The sequence below is a fragment of the Schistocerca nitens genome, chromosome 6 (assembly GCF_023898315.1).
Source record: "Schistocerca nitens isolate TAMUIC-IGC-003100 chromosome 6, iqSchNite1.1, whole genome shotgun sequence".
NCBI lineage: Eukaryota > Metazoa > Arthropoda > Insecta > Orthoptera > Acrididae > Schistocerca > Schistocerca nitens.
In genome coordinates this window covers 393,387,670-393,410,745 of record NC_064619.1, presented here as the reverse complement: position 1 = coordinate 393,410,745, position 23,076 = coordinate 393,387,670, and the positions used below count along the sequence as shown (strand labels likewise).

General features: G+C 38.6%; 1 protein-coding gene across 5 annotated transcripts in view; it reads left to right on the top strand.

Annotated features, from left to right (window-relative positions):
* Nucleotides 1–23,076, top strand: part of LOC126263191 (E3 SUMO-protein ligase PIAS3) — a 266,664-nt gene that overhangs the window by 146,365 nt on the left and 97,223 nt on the right. For all 5 annotated transcript variants that reach the window (XM_049960248.1, XM_049960247.1, XM_049960252.1 and 2 more), the window contains 2 exons: nucleotides 15,512–15,752; nucleotides 21,675–21,909. In XM_049960248.1, coding sequence (XP_049816205.1) covers nucleotides 15,512–15,752; nucleotides 21,675–21,909 — 476 coding nt within the window. The remainder of the gene's footprint in view (nucleotides 1–15,511; nucleotides 15,753–21,674; nucleotides 21,910–23,076) is intronic.

Here is a 23,076-nt window from a genome sequence, read left to right as displayed (position 1 = left end):
CATAACCTTTTCACATGGGTTCGTAGACGGATTATAGTTGGAGATTAATACTTGTAGAGTATCTTCCCAAGCTAGAAATTCTTTAAAATCGTTACTAACAAACTGAGGTCCTTTATCGGTGAGAAACTGTTTTGGTTTGCCTACCTCCAGAAAGTATTGTTGCAGACAGTGAATCATGGTTGGTGTATTTGCTTTCTTAATAGGATACAGTTTAACATACTTGGACCAACACCATGAGGACAAAAATGTATGACACTCCTTCCTTTCATTTTGGAATTGTTCCAAAGAACTCTGCTGCTGTAAGATTATGTTAATGCCTTAGGAGTGATTGGATACATTTTGTATTTAACATGAGTGTTGTTACTCTGTTTTACCTTTTGACAGATTTCACAAGTCCTAATTAAAGATGCTACCTTCTGTACTAGCTTCTTAAAATAATAGAACTTCTTCATATGAGCTATACATTTCTTTATTCCGAAGTGTCCATATCCCTTACGAACATACCACACAATCTCATCCTCCATTAACTTCGGAATGCATATGCGTCAATGTTGAGATGTTATACTGTCCCTCCAAATTAAATTGTGCCTTATATTTTTCCACCTCTCTACTTAATGAAGATGTAAGGAATTCTTGTTACACATAGCATATATTTCCGTAAAGTAGGTATCATGATGGATGTTCTTGGTTATTATTCAAGCCATATCTTGTACCCTGTTCTGTGGATATTCTACTGTCAAAAAATTAATCACAAAAATTCCGCCGGGTCATTCCGTACGTTTTACCTCTTTCGTGTCTACAGATAACCTAGACAAAGCGCCAGATACAATATTTTCAGTACCTTTTATATACTGTATTTTAATGTCATATTCCTGTACCAACAACATCCACCACGTTAATCTATTGTGTAATAATTGACTACTCATTGAAAAGGATAGAGCTTGGTGATCCGTATATATATGTACCGGGTGATCAAAAAATCAGTATATATTTGAAAACTTCATAAACCACGGAATAATGTAGATAGAGAGGTAAAAATTGACACACATGCTTGGAATGACATGGGGTTTTATTAGGGGGGGGGGGGGGGGCAGCAAAACGTGCGTGACGGCTGAGAGATACACCGGTATGTTACAGAATCGCATCATCCCCAGCCTGGCTGATAAACACCTGCTGGAATGTACGATGTTTATGCAGGACGGTGCTCCACCCCATATTGCTAGACATGTGAAAGATCTCTTGCATGCGTCGTTTGGTGATGATCATGTGCTCAGCCGCCACTTTCGTCGTGCTTGGCCACCCAGGTCCCCAGACCTCAGTCCATGCGATTATTGGCTTTGAGGTTACCTGAAGTTGCAAGTGTATCGTGATAGACCGACATCTCTAGGGATGCCGAAAGACAACATCCGACACCAATGCCTCACCATAACTCCGGACATGCTTTACAGTGCTGTTCACAACATTATGCCTTGACTACAGGTATTGTTGAGGAATGATGGTGGACTTATTGAGCATTTCATGTAAAGAACATCATCTTTGCTTTGTCTTACTTTGTTATGCTAATTATTGCTATTCTGATCAGATGATGCGCCATCTGTCGGACATTTTTTGAACTTTTGTATTTTTTTGGTTCTAATAAAATCCCATGTCATACCAAGCAAGTGTGTCGATTTGTACATTCTACATTATTCTGTGATTTATTCAGTTTTCAAACTTATACTGATTTTTTGATCGCCCGGTATTTCTGACCCCTCATACTAGTGTTTGAAATTTTTGGATACCCCATACTATTGCTAATAGTTCCTTTTCTGTGGCTGTATAGTTTAATTCATGTTTGTCGAGACTCTGGCTAGCAAAAGCTATAGATCTGTGATTTGTACTTTCCAGACCCCACTCTCCTTGGAAAAGTTCTGCTGCTATACCGTAGTTGGATGCATCTGTTGAAATTTTAAATGGCTCTCCCATAACCGGGTGCTGTAATATGGGTGATTCAGCCAGTGCTCTTTTACATTTTCAAACGCATCATTGGCCTTTTGATCCCAAACCCACAGTATTCCCTTCCTTAATAAACGTAAAAGTCTTAGGTCGTTCAGCTCTTGACTTTGTATATATCGTCTATAGTACCTGGCCATTCCAATAAATCCCTTCAGTTGTATTATATTTCTAGGGGGTGGACACATCTTAATTGCCTTTATATGTTCTGGATCTGATCTAATTCCTTGCACTCCTACGATATTTCCTAAAAACTTAAACTCTTGCCTCGCAAAGTGCGATTTAGACAGTTTTACTGTAATACCTTTTCTTTAAACCTTGTCAGAGTTTTACTCAAGATCAGGCAATCCTCTTCACAGGTAGATGAGATAGCGAGTATGTTATCTATATATATTATTAAAGCGTTTAACGATTCCCTTCCTAACGCGTCGTCCAGTGCCCGTATAAACATGGATACTAAGATATTTAGCCCGAATGGCAACACATTAAAATGATACGATTTCCCATAAAATAGAAACGCTGTATATTTCTTTGATTCATGATGTAACCGAATTTGCCAATATCCAGCAGTCAGTTCCATCATGCTAAAATGCTGTGCTTTCTCAAATTTGGACAATAATTCATCGATGTTAATGGGTCTGTCTCGTTCCGTCTCCATATGCTTATTCAAAGTACGCGCGTCTAGTACCAACTGCAGACCGCATGCAGCCTTTTTTACTACTACCAAGGGGTTATTCATGATGCTAGTGCTACGTTCTATTATGTTATTGTCAGTCATTTTGTCAATTTCTTCCTTAACTGCTTCTTTTAAACTTACTGGTATTGGATAAGGGTTACAGAAAAATGAGTACTATCTTTGATTTTAAATTTACGTACATAGTCACTAATACTACCCAGATGATCAGAAAATACCATTTCATATTTCAATAGAATTTTAGATAAATCTAATTTTTGTTCACTGGTTAATATTGGCGATGAGTTTATTTTGTTTTGTATGTCGGCGTGGTGTGATACGTGACTTACGTTGTCAATCGCTGGTGACAGTCTTGCTGTAGCAGTTACTCAGACATTGACCCTCATGTGTTTGTTTACTTATATAGCTGTCCGTCACAAACTTTACACAATATTTGTAGTCACCTTTTCCAAAATAAAGAAGATTCTCCTCAAAATTCAATATGCTGTTAAATTCTGATAGCCAGTCTAGGCCAAATAACACATCCCTATTGAAATTTTCTATTACTAAGAGTGTCTGATGAAATGGGATATTCCCAATATTGAAGTTCACCTGGGTCTCGTGTTTTACAACTTTGCTCTTTGTTCCAGTAATACCGACTATGTACACTACCGTTACTGGTAATACCAGTAAGTGATATTTCGTTCACAATGTGTTAAAGAAAACGCTAGAAATAAGTGACACTTCACTCCCGGAATCTATAAATATGTTAACTTCAAAATCCTCTGCTTTTGCTTTTATTATTGGTTGTGGATTAATGGCAGTTAAGTGCGGTTCTTCCAATAACCACTATTCTTTTGTTGCTATTTTATGCGTGAAATCACCATACCTATTATAAACCAGGCCTCCTAATGTATTTCTATGACCTGGTCCCCGGCCCTGAATCCAGATCGCACTACATTTTCCTCTTTATTGGTAATCACTGGCTGGGTTGGCCGATGCGGACTCTTCGAGTATTTGCTGCACTAAATAATTATAAAAAGCGTTGTTATTAAGCTATTTTTAAACGTGTACAGGTGTTACAAATATAATATAAGTGTTGTTAAATTAGTGGAAATGTTAGTGAAGTATAAAATAAAATTAAACGGGGTAAGAAGCGTATCTTTCTTCTCGCGCCTCTAGCACAAATCCTAGGCATAATTTCAAGCGCGTGAATCGTAAGTAAGCAGTTGGTATAAATATATTATAAGTGTTGTTACATTAGTGGAAGTGTTAAAGAAGATTAAACGGGATAAGAAGTTTATTTTCCTTCTCGCGCCTTTAGCACGAATTTTAGGCTTAATTTCACGTGCGCCTATCGTAAGTAAACAGTGACTTAAACTTACATGTAATCACCAGTTTTTTTATTCAGTACTCTTTCAATTTATTTATATCTCCCTGAATAGTTTCTAGGGTCCTTTGTTTATGTTTTAGTCAGTACTTAAATCAGTTTATACGATTTCTGTTTTTACCATGAGTGAGAAGTGTGTGACATGCCGTAGGATTGTTAGTTCCGGGGTATGGTGTGATGGGTACAGTATGGTGTGATGGGTGCAGTAGTTTCTTTCATTGGGGCGAATGTAGTGGCATGGGAAATGGGGACATAAATGAGGCTCACCAGTGGTATTGTAGGATCTGCAGTAGAGATAGGAAAATACTGGAACAGGAAGGGAAAATTGCAGCTCTTCAAACTGAGGTAGACAAGGCAGGGGAGGATCTGGACAGGTTAAAGAGGGAGAAGGGTGAACAGAGGTGGGAAGTGGCAACAGGCAATAGGGGGGACAGGCAAAGGAGAGCATCAGACAGCTTTGTCATAAATCTTGAAAATAGATTTGACCTGTTGCCTGAGTCAGAATTGGATGAGCCTCATGCAACTGAAGCTGTAGAAAGGGCACAACAAGCTTTCAAGGACTTGAAAAAGGTAGGGAAATTTGTAAAGAGAAAGTAAGTTCTGTTGTTAGGTAGTTCCCATGGTAGAGGTGTTGGCCAACTAGTGCAGGAAAATCTAGGTCCAGAGTACCAGGTCACAAACTTTTCAAGCCTAGTGCAAATCTGGGTCAGGTAACGGAGGATGTAGGTTCTTTATGCAAGGATTTTGTAGTGGACTGTTAAGGCAGCCAGTCCACAGGGAAGTAGCCGAAAGGGCACGCGTCAACTCACGCCGTCTGGCGTTAAGTCTGGAACAAGATTCGTAATGAATGTGATAAAGAAAAGAACGTAGCTACTAGAACACTTAACTTTTATATTGTCCTTTGGTATACAGCATTCTGGATGATACAAGTGAGACTCTATCTTGAGGTACATGCAACGTTACAAATGGTTAATGGCACCTTGCTAGGTCGTAGCCATTAACTTAGCTGAAGGCTATTCTAACTGTCTCTCGGCAAATGAGAGAGAGGCTTCGTCAGTGTAGTCGCTAGCAACGTCGTCGTACAACTGGGGCGAGTGCTAGTAAGTCTCTCGAGACCTGCCTTGTGGTGGCGCTCGGTCTGCGATCCTGACAGTGGCGACACGCGGGTCCGACATGTACTAATGGATCGCGGCCGATTTAAGCTACCACCTTGCAAGTGTGGTCGGTGACACCACAGATTTCACATAGGAGGATGCCGTGGTTATAGTGGGTGGTCCAGGAAATAGCATTGACAGAGACTGAATATTCCATAGAGAGTGACCTGGTGAAGATAGCATCAGCAACGAAACATGCGAGTGTGGGATTTGTGTCTGTGTTGAGATGCCATGATCGGCCTCATTTGAACTCTTCCGTAGGGAGGGTGAACTTGGAGTTGGAGTGGCTGCTTAGGACGGATATAGGGTCCCATATTGGTTTGATGCCTGTGGATGCTATCGATACGTGGGACTACACTAGGCATGGCCTTCACCTCAATAGGAAAGGGAAGGTGTCAAAGGGATGCCTTTTTTAGGATGGGGAAGTGGGAAAGAAAACGAGTTTTAAGAGAGATTGGCAGACAAACTCAGTTTGAGAAAACAGATGAACAGGAGTCAGATTTTAGCATACAGCCTCCACTTAAACAATGTTTAACAGAAAGTAATCAGAAACTGCCAGTTCATCTTCGCCAAAGCAGTTACCATCCCATTAGTATGCAGTATCAGTTATCTTTATTACACCAGAACATTCCGGGACTCAGAAATAAAGTTGATGAACTACTCATTTGTATCGATGAAATGAATTCATCTAACCAAATTGACATAATCTGCCTCTCTGAACATCAAGTGACCACTGGTATAGATATGTTAGACATCTCAGGATTTAAGCTAGCTTCCTACTTCTGCAGAGTAGATATGGATGGAGGAGGAGTTGCCACATTTATTACAAACTGCCATAAATTCAATAACATTGACATCAATAAATTATGTTTAGAGCAGCATCTAGAAGCATGTGCAACAGAAGTAGAGTTCCATAACAGATCCTATATCATAGTAACTATTTACCGAGCACCTGCAGGAAATTATAATCTATTCATAAATCATCTAGTAGCTCTTTTGGGTTATTTAACAGGAAGACACAAAAAATTTTGATTGCTGGTGACTTTAATACAGATATTCTAATGCAATCTTCCAGTAAACATTTACTGCAGTTAGTAATGTTGTCTTTCAATCTAACTCACACTGTAAACTTTCCAACTAGGATCACTAAATCCTCGAGGACAGCCATTGATAACATTTTTATAGACAAATCAAAGGAACAAAATCAAGTCATAAAACCTGTTATAAATGAACTATCAGATCATGACATACAGCTCCTTGTTTTAGATGTAAATTCTAAGCAGATTATCAAGACTGCTAAATCTGAGTACAGGAGAGTAGTCAATCAACCAAAAATGGAGTGTTTTAGAAAACTGCTCAAAGATATGAACTGGAAAGATGTTTATAGTGCTCATGACATGAATGAATAATATAACACATTCATGAACAAAGTCAGTACCATGTTTGAAAACTGTTTTCCTCTAAAAGTTACTCAAATTAAACAGAAGTCTATAATAAAACCATGGATTACACAAGGTATAAAGATTTCCTGTAAGACAAAAAGGAAAATGTATCTGTCAACCAAGAATAGCTCCAATGCTGATGATTTAGCTAAATACAAGGAATACTGTAAAATATTTAAAAAAGTAATTCAGACATCTAAACAAATGCACTACGAGAAGAAGGTAGCAATGTCAGGGAACAAAATAAAAACAATATGGGATATAGTGAAAGAGGAGACTGGTAGAACCAGAAAGGAACAGGAGCAAATAGCACTAAGGGTAGATGACACATTAGTAACCAATGGGCATAGTGTGACAAATCTATTTTACAAATACTTTATAACATCCTGGCAGATTAAAACTGTGTGCCCGACCGAGACTCGAACTCGGGACCAATTGCCTTTCGCGGGCAAGTGCTCTACCATCTGAGCTACCGAAGCACGACTCACGCCTGGTACTCACAGCTTTACTTCTGCTAGTATCTCGTCTCCTACCTTCCAAACAGGTCCCGAGTTCGAGTCTCAGTCGGGCACACAGTTTTAATCTGTCAGGAAGTTTCATATCAGCGCACACTCCGCTGCAGAGTGATAAATCTCATTCTGAAATACTTTATAACAGTTACTGATAGAATGGGATTGTTAGGATCAGTAAATAATGCCCTTGAATACCTGAAAATACCCTTTACAAATAGCTTCAGGTACATGAATATGTCACTCATTTCACCAAAAGAAATAACTTCCATAATAAAATCTTTAAAAACAAAGCATTCTAGTGGTTACGATGAAATATCAACAAAGTTAATTAAGACATGTTCTTATGAGTTTAGTACAATTCTAAATTACTTGTGTAACCAGTCAATTATAACTGGGACATTTCCTGACTGGCTAAAATATGCAGGTGTTAAGCCTCTATTCAAGACAGGGGATAAAGAGATACCATCAAACTACAGACCGATTTCTCTTTTGCCAGCATTCTCAAAAATTTTAGAAAATGAAATGTACAGGCAGCTTCTCAACCATCTGACCACAAATAACATATTATCAAGAACACAGTTTGGATTTCTGAAGGGTTCTGATATCGAGAAGGCTATTTACACCTACAGTGAAAATGTACTTAATTCATTAAATAACAAATTACAAGCAGCAGGTATTTTCTGTGATTTGTCAAAGGCATTCAATTGTGTGAACCACAACATCCTTTTAAATAAATTAGAATTCTATGGTGTCATGGACAGTGCTGCAAAATGGTTTGTCATACCTCACTAACAGGAAACAAAGGGTGTTTAGTGCAAGGGTCTAGTGAATTAAGTCATCAGTCATCATCAGAATGGGAAGAAATTACACGAGGTGTCCCACAAGGATCCATCTTAGGGCCATTGGTTTTTCTTATGTACATTAATGATCTCTCATCAGTTACACTACCAGAAGCAGAGTTCATTTTGTTTGCAGATGACAGAAGTATTGTAATAAATAGTATATCAAGTGTAGTTCTAGAAAGATCTGCTAATGATATTTTCATGGATATTAATAAAAGGTTTAAAGCCAACTCACTGACATTAAACTTCGAAAAGACTTAGTATATGCAGTTCAGAACCTGTAAGAGGTTTCCACCCAGCATGTGCATAAAGTATGAAGAAGAACAGATAGAAGAGGTTGACAGTCTTAAATTCCTGGGATTACAACTTTATAATAAATTCAGTTGGGAGGAGCACACCACAGAACTGCAGAAACGCCTTAACAAATATGTATTTGCAATTCGAGTGTTAGCAGACATAGGTAACATACAAATGAAAAAGCTTGCATACTTTGCCTACTTTCATTCCGTAATGTCATATGGTATAATATTTTGGGGTAACTCTTCAAGTCAAACAATAGTTTTCAGAGTCCAAAAGCGTGTAATACGTATTATTTGTGGAGTAAATTCACGGACGTCCTGTAGAAACCTCTTCAAAGAGCTGGGTATACTAACTACTGCCTCTCAGTATATTTACTCCTTAATGAAATTTGTCCTAAATAATATATCTCTTTTTCCAACAAACGGCTCAGTTCATACATACAATACCAGGAACAAAAATGATCTGCACAAGGACTTAAAAGCACTTACTTTAGTTCAAAAAGGGGTCCACTACTCAGGAACACTCATCTTCAATAATTTGCCACAAACATAAAAAATTTACTTACAAATAAAGATCAGTTTAAAAGGAGCCTGAAAGACTTACTAGTGGCCAACTCCTTCTACTTCATTGACGAATTTTTTAATAGAAACAAATGATGTATTGTATATATTCATACTATTAGTATTGTTATTTCAGCTTTTTAAAAAAAAAAAAAAAAAAAAAAAAAAAAAAAAAAAAAAAAAAAAAACATGTTTCACATCCACGAGGATCTCCTCATCACGGATCTATGGAACGAAAAACTAATCTAATCTAATCTAATCTCAAATCTGGTTACGAAATCGGGGTATTAGGTTACTACTTTGTACTCTATTACTGCTTGGTACAAATTCCTGTTATGTCACTGGTCCTATATTCGAAGGTGAATGCTTCTTTTGATAATTTTCATTACCCTTATTCCGCTTACACTGGTGTAATCTAGCTAAATTGGCCTCATGTCTCTTAAAATTGCTACTACTGTTGCTGCTACCCCTTAAATTCTGATTTTCACTTGGATGCACATTCTCGTTGTGGTCTTTGTTTAAGGCATCAAGTGCTTCTACAAAGGATACTAATTCTTCTATGGTTTTCCACCCGCTACATAGTATATCCTTCCTTGCGTAAATGGGTAAACGTCTTATTAAAATTCGCACCAACCCTTCTTCCTCCATGGGCTTATCTAGGTAGGCTGAGCAAGTTCAAGAGCGTCGAGGGGCAGTGCAGAGTGATACAGCAGTATTCGGCAACATTCGTTTATTCAGCTACTTTACAGTACTCGATGGTTGAAGCGTAATGTCGGCGTCCCGCTGCGTGCTGTCCTGCGAGTCCAGCCGGCTCAGCAACCTCCTGGTATGCCGACGCCGCTGCTGCCATCATCAAGGTCGCCCACCAATGGAAGTCAGCCGCGCTCTCCCAGTCGCTGCCCACCGGGGCGTTGCGACTGACGCTGCTCCAGTGCCCACAATTCCAGAGACTGCTACAGTCCCTGGACCTCACCGCCCTCCACCCCGTGTGGCCTGCTCTGTCCGACCATGGGACAAAGGTCAGTGTACTGGTCACTGTGGCCCTTGGGCCGCCACTGCTTCCAGGACAGGACCAGACTCTAATCCGTGCCCTCCTGGATGCTGTGCTGCAACTTGCCCCTAGTGGTGCTTGCCGGATGGCAACATCCGCCGCCATCTTTGACACTGTTGCAGTGCTGCTTCGCCTTCCCCCAGCGTACGCCTCGCCCAGACCCCGGTATGCCAGGTGGGAAGTGAACGTGGCCCGTAGACTCTAGTGGAACCGAGCCCCTCCTGGATTCGCTGCAGATCGCTGTCACTGCCCTCTTTCAGGCAGACCGTGCGATCTCAAAGTTCCAGGCTGACGTTCTGTTCCACCCTGGCATTGTGTCCCCAGAGGCGGAGTATAGCCCGAACAAGTACATAGAAAACAAAATAAAAGTTTATGCAGAATACTTACAACATTGCTGCCAGACTGGCCCCTATAAGCGAAGACCAATGCAGGTCCATCCCGACGCTCGACTGACCTGGCACACTCTACCCCAAGCTAAAATTGCCCGTGTGTTTATATTGGTTTCTCCCTCACTTCTGACGTAGTGTCAGAGAGAGACAGAAACTATGGCAGGGATAAATTCCCACACGTCAGCCACTTACAAATCGACACTCTTGGCTCTGGCCTAGTGCCCCGCCACAAACATAGCAGTAACTTAAAGCAACGCCACAGTTTCTGCCTCGTTGTTGCTTTGCTCAAAACAAATTGTGCATGCAATACTGCTGTCGCAGCTGCGCACTTGCGAATGCTATGTTTACCTTGCCTGGCCAGCTGGCTGTCGACAATTACCACTCTCTGCTAGTGGCCCCAGATTTCGTCGCCCAACCACGCCTTCATTGAATTTTGATAAAATTTCCTTTTCCCTCGACTAGGACTGACACTAGCGCAGCATCACTAGTTAAATGCCAGCCGAAATACTTTGGCATCATACCCCACGAACTGTTGTAATACTTTGGGTCCCCCAAGTCAGATATTAGTTTTTCCTGGGCACTTGCTGACCAATACTTCTCCTGAAAGTTTTTTCTGGAAATCAGCCCAAGACGAAAAATTCTCTATGTTCAGTGTGCCCCACTCTGAAGCTTCTCCTAAAAGGTACCCCACCGGAAATTGTCTTTTTTGAAACTTCCCAGTTTTTCGGCAAGGCTTGATTAAACCGTTTCAGAAAATGAGTAGGATGTACTTCCCCCGTGTGGCTTACACTTTGAAACTGTCTGGAGAGTCCATAATTTGCCCCCCATTGTAGGTCAGTCATTACCTCACTGGTTAACTCCATATTAGGAGAAGTCGCCTTCTTGTCTACCTTATCCTGGATAAGTTTGAAGTCTTTCCATAGATTATCTACGCCTCTCTTAGTATCATTGTGAGTAAGTTCTGAAGCTAAATTTGAAGAAACGTCGGGAATTACCCTTTTGGCAACTTTTTGGTCGATTATTTCCTCTACCTGTTTCCCCAGATGTTTACTACATCTGAAGTAGCTAGTTTGTCGTTAGCATTTCGTTCCACGCCATCTACTTGAATGCTCACGCCTGCAATTTGCGATTGGATCATAAGTATTAATTTATCCTGTTTGTCCCAACTCTCTTTTAAGGTGTGCAACCTACGCTTTACAGCATCGAATGTAACATTACATATGCTTTGAAATGATCCTAACTTTTCGTTAAGTTTGGGTTCTACATTATTAAATGTATCTTCAATACCAAGTTCTAGGTTTTTTTTTTTTTTTTTTTGCTAAGTGCTGAAATTGGTTATTCTTTGTCTTGACTAATGTCGGTGAACAGTTGGTTTACATGGATAGTCAGGGAATTACTTAATTCGTTCTTTAAATCTAATTGCAAACTCTCCACCTTACCATTTAAGGCATTGAACTTAGCATTTAAAACCTCACCCTGTGCTTCTAGTTTTTCACTTAAAGTAGCACTTAATTCCTTTCTTATAGCAGCTGAATCTGCCTTCTGTTCATCTAATCTATCATTTAACTGAGTATTTACAGAATCTAGAATTTAATTGTAAACTCTGTGCTTCTAGATTTTTACTTAAAGTAGTAATTTGGGCGTTTTGAGCTTTGATTAAATTCATTACTTCAGACCAGCCTGGCATTTCCCTAGTCACCCTAATAGCTGTGGCTGGTTCTGCTAGTTGCTGTTCTTGATCCATATTCTTTCTACTTTCAGATCGAGTTATCATAAAAAAAAAAATCACCTCTGTGTATAATAACTATATTATTGTACAGTGTCCTTAACTTCCACTCAATTAATTGTCTTTCACTCACCCGGCGTAGAGTTTTAGGCTGCGTCGGTTAGCAGGTGTGAAATCAGCACCGGTGAACAGCACAGGCACCGGCACCAGTAGCATCAAAGATTGGTTCCAGCGTCGGTGTCAGTGAACGGATTCATAGTCAGCACTGATGAGCAGCAGTTGGCGTCATTTGCATCGGTTGCTGGTTATGGGGTCCACGCCCCCATGATATGTGTGAGGGCTGCTTACTCCCCTCACTGGATCTTCGTCATCGTAACTCTTCTTAGTCTAAACTGTTGAAATTTTTCTTGCATCTTTTCTTGTATGCTATCTATTAATTTTCACACCTTTTTGCCATTTATGCAGAATCCAACTCTGTAAACTATTTCCCTGTCTTGTTACTAATGGTTGCTATGGCAACTCACAGTATCCTTTTATCTTGATTTCATTTTGAAATTCCATTTTATTCGAGTCCTGATCACGTCGGTCTCCTTGTTCTAACGGTTTTGGACTATAGAAAGTGTGGAGTAAATGTACTAACTTTATGTTTTCACAAATTAATGTTGTATTGGTTTATGCAGAATAACATTCTCGCATTTCACATGTAAATATTTCTGTCTTCTCATATTTCGAGCTTTTAACCACCAGCAATTTAAAATAACAACCAAATAATTTATAGACGTCCCCTGCATCTTGCTTCATTCAGGGCTAAAATATGACGTAAGTTAAAAGTCTGTAGTCAAATTACATTCACTAACACAGCAAAGAGTAGCACTTAATTACTCCGTGTCCTCTCCTACAGCATCTGTGGCGCTTGCGGCAATCACTTGTCAGTGCCGCTCATCTGATGCAGCTCCTGTCTTCCCATGATAAACATCAATCCTGCACACACAGACATGTGTTGCGCAGTAAATAGGCCCTCTCTCACACGTATCATTAAAATATCATGTGTTTGAGGTGGCAGAAGGTCAAGTGGTTCCAGAATTTATGTGCAAATTCTTGAAGCAGTACACATTAAAGTTTACAGTGATTTGTTAACATTAGAGGGATGTGTCCTTTTAAGATCACACACTTTATGAAATCACTATTTTCATTGCAGATTTATATGGCTCCTTGAGGGCACCAGAACAGATGAGATGTGGCATTTAATTCTTCTTGTTCTGACACTCAAAATGCACTGTTATTCATTGTTACATTTCAGCATAAATCCTGATGAGTCAGGGCTCCCTTTCGTAGCTTCAGTGCAGGGAGGGATTCATTGACATGGAGTGACCAAGGATACCGGTATGAGAAATGATGTGGCTGTTGCTAAGTGCTGTCAGCCTGCATCAGCTGTTGTGCTGTAGCATTATGCAAGATTTTGAATCGGTGAGAGAAAGAAGAGTTTAGGTTGCGAAACATAAACTGCACTCAGTGAAGTCAACAATATGGTCATGACAGTCCTCCTAAGAGCCATTAAAGTGAGGTGAACTGACTTCAGCATGCCTCCAATTAACATCCTGTCACATGACAGTGCATGGATACCCACATACCACATTTTAACGAATTGCTTTCATTTCTTGACTCAATGGCAGAAAATACTTTATTGGCTAAAGTGCCCTCAGTTTTAAGTGAATGTATAGGTTTGGTACAAGTTTAGCATTTTGCATTACATCTTACCATTTACCTAACTGAATATAATTGGACAGATAAAAAAATCTACTTGCCAAGTGGCAGCAGGAAAAAATACACACAAAGCGAAAGGAAATTTGCAAGCTTACGGAGTCAGTGGTACCAGCAGTCCTAAAACTCTCCAGTCTTTTTCCTTCATCCCTCGTTCTTACCCTTCAACCTTTCTGCCACAAGAGTTACTGAGTCGAAAAACTTGCCCATTTCCTTGACCTTTAAATGTGTTTTTTCCTGCCACCTCTTGGTGAGTAGGCTTTTTATCTATACAATTCGATTATTTTTTCAAAAATTGATTATCTTCATATACCTAATTTAGTTCTCAGAACTGTTCGTTACTCCCTGTGGGAGGAAAGAGGAATATGTCATGGAAGGTTTGAAAAGAATGGCAGGTCATTTAGACTCAGAGAGCACCACATGTTGCAAAGAAGTTTGGCTTGAGAGGGTTCCATGTGGCAAAATCATGAAAAATTGTTATTGGAATATACTCTGTTGCAATACATTAGTCAGTTTCTTTCTTATTATTTCTACCTCTAACTTCATTAACGAAGTACATTTCTTGTATGAACTTTTGCAAGTGTGCTTTGTGTGGATATCTGTGTGGAATTAAAATACTAAAGGCTCCTTATTTGATCATTATAATTTTCATGTACATTTTCATTTGGCTATTCTCCATCTTGTCTTCTCTGAGGAGTCTCATCAGTGTCCATGTGGTGTTGGAAACTCCATGATGTACTTGCTGTGATGTAAAAGTGTCTGCTGGTGAACTCCAACTGCCACATACCACCTAAGGAGTATCCCAAACAAGTAACAATACAATACCAACAAATATCTTCTCCAACGTGTGTATCCTATGCAAAAAGCCGACCTATGCACTTCTGGAAGTATGTGGTTTAGTATAATATTAGTAATTGACAGAGTTCCTCATTGCATATGACAATGAGGGCACAGAAAACGTTGCATTCCTGACTTTAAGGCAAACACCCCAAATTTAAATATGCTAAAACTATGTACCCTCATAGCCTCCAGAGAAAGGTACTTTTCAGCAGTTCTGTCTTATTATCTCTAGTGAATTTTGATTTTGCCTTCTGGGTCTTGATGTGTTTACAGAGTGGCTGGCTCATCACCCTTTCTTCCCTAAGTGATCAGTCACAATATTTCTGCAAATCCATTGTATAAAATCTGTTCTTAAGATATTAGTAAAATTAGTAAGTTGGGTTGGAACAGTCAATAAAATTTCAGTTAAGTATTTAAGAAGTTGTGTCAGAACATTTTAGTAAGGGTACTGTTTACAATGTTGTTTAGCTCCCTAGTCATAGCCCCACCCCATCAAAGACCCTGGTGTAGCTCTATTGCGGCAATTTCTGAATAGTTGAAATAATTGCACAATAAGTGCATGTTCGCTACTTGGCTCATCTCTCTTAAATAAACTAACTTCATAACTGCTGAGCCACACACATGATTTATTAGACAAAATAACCTCTTCAGTTAGATCATACATGCTTAAAAAAAGATTTCACTTGGTATCTGATAAAAGTAACTCTTTTGTCTTACCATAATATTGTGATTGATAAAGATGAATCTGTGTTAAATGATAGACTTTTCTCTGGAAATGTAATTTGTTTATGAAGTCTGCAACTTGACAGGATTAATGTTGTGTAGTTTACTGAAGTTTATCCAGTCACCATTTGCTAATAATTGTTCTTTTCTTTCCAGAACCCAATACCAACAAATAAGCCTGGTGTTGAACCAAAGAGACCGCCAAAGCCTGTGAATATTACTCCTATGGTGAAACTAAGCCCCACAGTTCCAAATACGATAAACGTCACTTGGAATTCAGATTTTGGACGGGGTTATGTGATAGCTGTGTACTTAGTACGGAAACTGTCATCATCAGAACTGCTTCAGAGGCTAAAAGCCAGAGGGATAAGGCATTCTGATTTTACCAGAGGGCTCAGTGAGTTGCTAAATATTTTGAACCTGACAACATTTGTTAATGTGACTTAATGTTTCTAACATTTGTTTATTTTTATCCTAACTTAAGGTGTCATTTCATTACTTTTACTGATAGTTAAGAGCAGAGATGTACAGAGTTAATAGTTCCGCAGGCTGCAAATCCCTCACAGTGGCTACATAAGGACTGCAAGGAAAAGAGAGTTAACATCATTTGTTTCACAAGCATTAACAACAGTGTGTATACACCCTGGGATTACCAGAAAATCCCAGAAAAATGCAGGAATTTATTCATCTAAGGAAAAACTATGGAATTTTTCTAGAATTGTGGAAATTTTTCACTATTTCAATTTTAGGTTAATTTTTCGTGATTTTAACTCGTAGTAACTGACACTCTAACAAATAATTTTACTTCAGCCTTCTACTGCAGAATAATACTGCAGCAATAAAACACACACACACACACACACCACACACAGAAAACGCTTTAGTTGCAAAGAAAATCTGCTATTTAAAACTACAAAACACAGTGCACATACAAGTGTCTGGTGTCTGCTGGAAACAAAATGTGTCAAAGGCTTTAGGACAAAGGCTATACAATATTTCATAACAGCAAACTGCTTTCAGTGAGTATGATGTCACAACTGTTTACACAGGGTGTATACGACCCGGGAGTTTTTTCATCCGGGATAAACCCGGGAATTTTTCATTGTTTTTGTTTTCAGTTAAATTTTTTTAATTATGACTGGTAAGAACCAATACTCTAACAAAGGTATATTACTTTTATCCCACTATTGCAGAATAATACTGCAGCAATAAAATCTGAACGAGAGAAAAAACAAAAATAAAACTTATATTGAAAAGGATATGCACCATATACAGCAACAAAACACGGTGCTTATACAAGCGTCTGCCAACAGCAAAATGTGTCAAAGGCTTTAGGAAGCCTATGCAATGCTTCGTAACAACAAATTGCCTCCGATGAGCATTACGTCACAACTGCTTGCTTTAGATTCATTTGAGCAGTTGCTAGTGAGCTCATGCGCATGCGCAGTTAAGTCACGTGTGAGGTACCTTCTCCCACTTCTGGCTACATAAGTGTGGCAGTTAGCTGTATATGCAATAGCAGCAAGCAGCCAGATGCTACCCAGAAAAAAATTTACTTGCACGCCTAAGCTGTCAGATTCACGCATGCGCAACAGGCCTGGATATAGGGGGCAGGGGCAAACCGGGGTATCTGCCCCTGGTGGCAATTTCTGGGAGAGGGTGGAAGACTTTGTTTCACAAAGTGCCTAGTATCCAGCGCACATCGGTCTATCGATTATTCACATGATTTTAAAATGCAACCCTGTTGAATAACAGGTAAGAAAGATTATGTATTATCTTCTCGGTGTATCCAAGAAAATGAAATTTTGGCAGAAATATTTTTGCCAGAACACTACACTGGTAAGGGCCAGTTGTAAAAGTCCCCGGCTAGCAGCTGCTAAAGTTCTATTCTGGGAGTAGCACAGAGAATGCGATGTACGAACACGTGATAACCCCTAACCGGAGAATAAACGCGAGATAACTGAAACGGTGATTGTGGCAGGGTTAGTAAAGTTAGCCGGAGAATAAATTTTAACACTGGCAGGAATAGTTACAGAATTAGTGATGACAAGATTGTTTCTTAGAACGAGGAAGGAGAAGAAACGGGGACACACACAAATTATGGAAGAATATGACGATTCCAAATTTATATAAAAATTTCGTACTACTACTTTTCGATCTCGTGCTTCAGAAGCTAGAGCGTATAAATGAAATGTGTAACTATTTCCTAACATGAAAATTTTTGCTTATAGTAGGACTAATAAGCATTTGATATTGCTACTTCGTGATTATATTCTGTCGTGTTATAAAAATGACCATTTATGACAAAACAGTGCCGTTTATTCGGTGTGTGTTACAATTGCCGCAATATTAGGCAGACCTATTTCGTGTTATCTAACAGCCAGTGACAAAATACACATAATCAGATCGAGAAACCACACCAGTCATGGGATACTATTTGTATTAATAGCTTATTCAGTATTAGGCAATGACATTTGGTTTTTTCGTGTAGCAAAACGTTTGGCGAACTATGATGAGCTAATAGATCCTTTCCCAAAAGGAAAGCACACCATGTAAAGCTGTACTAAGGTTAGAGAGAACAGCAGTGAAAAAATGTGTACTGTCTTGCTTGTCTATTGTCTTTACTGGTTTTATGTATCTTATATTTAATTTTATGTCACACAAAACATAAAGTTATTAGCTAAGAGGCAATAAAGAGTGCAAATTTTCTGAAGAGTTCCTGTTGTCCCCGTTACAAATAATCCCATCCAGTATTTATTGTGAGTTTTTAAAACAGGGGCAGGTTGTCAAACTGGCCGGCTGGAGACAGGAGATGCACGACAGGACGTTTTAATTTCCGATGTTCTGAATATAGTTTGATGGCACCAATTACAAAATATTACACGTTTGAGTCCCACAGAGCGAAATACAGTGATTATGTGTGATAGAAGAATGCTGTGTGAAGAGGCATGGCACTGCACTTTGGCACATTTAAGACCAAATAATATGTCTTTAATTTCCTCAAACACACTTGTTTTATGTATCAGACTGTTCAAAAAGATGTGCACTTCAAAAATGGACATTTTTGAAAAATCGATTTTTTAAATTTTTGGTGCCCTACCTCAAACGCTCGAGGGAGGAGGGGCTCCACTCTCTATTATGCCCCAGTTCGGAAATATTGTAGATCCGGGGCAGATCTACAGAGCAGCCTTAAGTTGTAACGGGGAGGTGGGTAGTCTCACGTGACTGCTGTTCACGTTTAGTAATTTTGCTGCTTCCTTTTCGTTTATTGCTCTCAACGTCAAATGAAAACAAAACAGACTTCTGTGAGCGGGAGTTGTCAAATGAATTAAAATACATTCACATAATTACGGAAGTCTAAAATATGTTATTAGTTTCAGACTTTATTTTATTTCCCGTTTCTGACAGTCAAGCATTAATCACATTGCAGAACAATGAAGTTATTTTTGTCGATTTGCTGAAGAAATTTGCCTTTTATTAACTTTTCCACTGAAACAGGGTGCTTAATTCCACACTATTGGCTAGTTTCAACTGTTCGCTGCATTTCAGGTGCATGTTTTCATCTTATAGCACATATGGCATTGTGCCATAATAAAGAACCAAACACAAGATAATACAATACTGGTACTCCAAGAAAATTTGCATCCGAAACTGGACATACAAATGTGCACTTTAAGTCAAATTATGCATTTCAGTATGGTTCACGAAATACCCGTGCTCTTGGAGTATCCTCTAATGTCTTGCTTCTTCTGTGACATACTGTAAGATATTTTAATGTTTTACACATACGATCATACGGGCTTCCTATGTCATCATAGCTGTGCAAGTGTGGTGACTCTTGTTATCTGGCGCTCTCCGGCAACTGCTGAAACGAATCTGTTTCTAACAGGTCCCAGGAAAATATTCCGAATGGTGGATTGAAATCATTACTTTCGCAGTAAATTTCCTTTTACGCAAGATGAACTATATGCGAGAATGTACTATGAATTTCTTAAATCGCAGAACTTTTGACTCTCATTTAAAAATCAACTCTTTGAGGGTGACCATAGAATAATTTTGAGCCCAGGTGATCTGGCATTTAGGTCGTTCTTAAAAATTTTATTGGCACATTTGTGTGATGTATCTCAAAGTGTAAAATGCACAAAAAGGGGCTACATTATATGTGAAAGCTTTCCTTTTTTTGTAACAACACTACGTATATTAATTTAAACCATTAACTGTTCCCATTTGTGTGTTTGCATTACGTAACAGTGATGTTGCTATTGGCTGACTACATAACTTGTCCTATGTTCTCGAATATCCACTGTTTTCGGCTGGCGAGAACAAATGATGTGGGCTCTGACTGGCTTACAAAAGCGCATTGCAAACTCAATTTCAATGCTTCGGAAAGTAACATGCGGTGATTGGTGGAATCCAAGTTTATACTTTTGTAATACGAAAGTATTCAGTGTACACGCTGCTGCAAGTCAGACATCTTCCCAAAATGTGTTTTGTTCCCTGAGTTTCGTTTTCTAAAGTGCTGGAAAAGTCTACGCTGGTGTATAAAACCATAACCGTGCAAAAGACATAAGTTTTACAGTTCCGAGGAGAGTATACTCTCACTTAACACGGAAAAAGTGTATTTTCACCCAGGAGGAAGTTTACTTTTAACCGGGAATAATCCAGGAATTTTTTTTCCTTGTCCACGTATACACCCTGTTTACATTTCCAACAATTCGTGGCAAAATTTTGCGAATGGTGGTTTGAGAAATGTTAATTTCAAAGTCAATTTCTTTTGTGCATGACGAGTTATGTTACATATGAGAATGCGGGATGAATTTCTTAAATCACAGGGCATTAGACTATCATTCAATATTTAACACTTTGAGGACAAGCCACTTACAAAATTTTGAGCCTGGAAGACCAGCTATTTATACCAACATTTAAAATTTTACTGACCCGTTTGTGTTTGATATGTCTTAGACGGTAACACACACTAAAAAAGACAAAGCTTTAAGGTCATTTTTTTCACATTTATCTTAGATCTTTCATAGATTACAAGTTATGCAGTAACAATGGCAAAAAATGTAATTATACTTAAAATGTGAAGTGAGTTCTTGAGCCATTGTACATGTAATTGACTTTTCTATGGAAAATTCGAAATGCCACAAAATGTTCTGTGCACAGCAGTGAAATTTATAATCGCGCTTGTCGGAAATATTCAGCGGCTGCAATGTAAGCTGTCTCTAAGGATCCTGCCTAACCACATCCCCAGGAGAAAACAGCAAGAAAATTTTGACAAACCAATATTATATTTGAAAGCTTTGCTTTTCTTGTAGCTATGCTTTTTATATGTTAATTCAAACGATTAACTTTTCCAATTTGTGTGTTCACGCTACTTAACAGTGATGTTGCTGTTGGTCAACTATATCATGTCCTGTGCCCTGAATATCTGCTGTCACTGGCTGGTAAAATCATGTGACATCAGCTATAATTGGCTGACAAAAGTGCATTGTAATCTCAATTTCAGTGCTTCCAGGAGCTACCACACTGTATTGGTTGGAATTCGTGTTTATACTTTTTAATATGAAAATACGCAATTTACTCGTTGCTGCGTATCAAAGATCTTTCCAAAATGCATTGTTTTTTTTGCTGATTTCGTTTCCTACAATGCTGGTAAGTTCTATGCCGGTGTATAAAACGTTTACCATTCAAGGGATTTATAGGTCTTAGAGCTCCAAGGGAATATATAGTATCACTTAACATGGAAAATGTGTACTTCCACTAAGGTTGGTAGTGTATTTTCAACTGATAAAAAGTGTATTTTTAACTGGAAAATCCAGGATTGTTTTCTTTGTCCACATACACATCCTGAACAAATATAATTACAAAAATATATTTTTACAGAAACATTGACACAGTTTCATTTGAAACATGATAATTCACTGATTTCACAATTGCTTTGATATTTGGCTCAATTTTTGCCAATTTACAAGAAAGAGCAGTGAGAGGGGGCCCGACCATCAGATCAAGGGGGGCCATCCCTGGGTTACAGAAAAAAAGTGTGCCACAGTGCACTATTGTGTGCTTATACTCTTCCTTTACAAATTAAAATTAAGTGGGGCTATTTTACATTGTGGTAGTGCTTTTCAGAGTCTTCATTGCACAGTAAGGATTTGTATTATATTATCTTTATTTGTTCCTTACAGTAGTGGTATTAGTAGTTCTACCATGTCTTGTATTATTAGTTAGCCCTGTTTTCATTTGTAAATTTACTGGTAAGAAGTGCTACAATCTTTATTTTGTTTTTAATGCATATAATTATTCTGGTTCATTTCAGTTAAAGAAAAACTGAGTGAGGATGCAGATTGTGAAATAGCAACTACATCACTGAGAGTTTCTTTAGTTTGCCCATTGGGGAAAATGCGAATGACGACCCCTTGTAGAGCATCAACGTGTTTCCACTTACAATGTTTTGATGCTTCTCTGTATCTTCAGATGAATGAAAGAAAACCTACATGGATGTGCCCAGTTTGTGACAAACCAGCTCTCTATGATACACTTGTAATTGATGGGTATGTATAATAAGTGTCTAACAAGTTTAGATATATTTTAACAGTTTGTTTTACGAACATTGCCCACTATACACCAATATTCAAGAAAGATATCAAGATAACACTGCATATTTCTTTGTACTATATCAAATCTGATATTTTTATGAGTGTGTTGATGTAAATTATTTATCTGTATTACCCAGCAAGATGAATTGGTAAAGCGGTAATAGCAGGAACTAACTTGGCCCCTTATAAGCTACAGTCACACCCTGAGTAAAGTAGTGCTCGTTGCAATGACACAGTGCAGGCAAACAAGGCGAACACAGAAATTGTATTTGTGGGGTGATGCAACGGCTTGTGATTAAATAAGTTGACAGTGAAAAAGAGAAGGGATTTAGCATCTGGCAGAGATGGTGACAGAACAGGCAGGAACACAAAGCCAAGAGCAGATTGGAGCTGAAGTTTCTCCACAAAAGAAGGAGAAGTAAGGTGCTCACAATAAGTATTCCAGTAACAATATGGATAAATGTATTATCCGGCAGCAATTTCTACGTTATTGTGAATGATATAAAGAAATACCAACTTTGTGAAAACTAGACTGCTTTTTTTGCATAGAACTGAACTTCAAGTCTAGCAAATTAACTCTCAGAGAAGTTGTTCTGTCTGTGGGATTTAGTTTTTAAAACTAAAGGTGCCAAAATAAATGTATTATGTGCTTACAAGATAGAAGCATCAGAATCAAAGCAAACAGCGATTTTCTTACATAATACTTTGTGTCATATACGTTACACTGTAAACAAATGTGACAGTGTCTGAGGAATATTGTCGAATGAGAGTCTCGGTCAGCGTTTAATTGTTGAGCAAGCAGGCAAGGCAGTGACATGGATTAATCATTTAAGTGTTCATTTCTCATATACGACTCAAAAGCAAAATATCAGACTACCATTCAGAAATGGACCATTGAGTCTTTTCCTTATTTATTTGAGGAGAACCATATTTTATCAAGATGAAACTAGATACACAAATAATGAAATATTTTCTAAACTAACAAAACAAAATTAATTGGTAGTAACAATATTATCCTTCATAGCAGATTAACTTGTAAATTATTGTAGCCATTTTCTCTTTATGGCACACACACTCGTCCACAATCTTTTGCTGGTGACAAATTATTTAGTAGCTCACAAG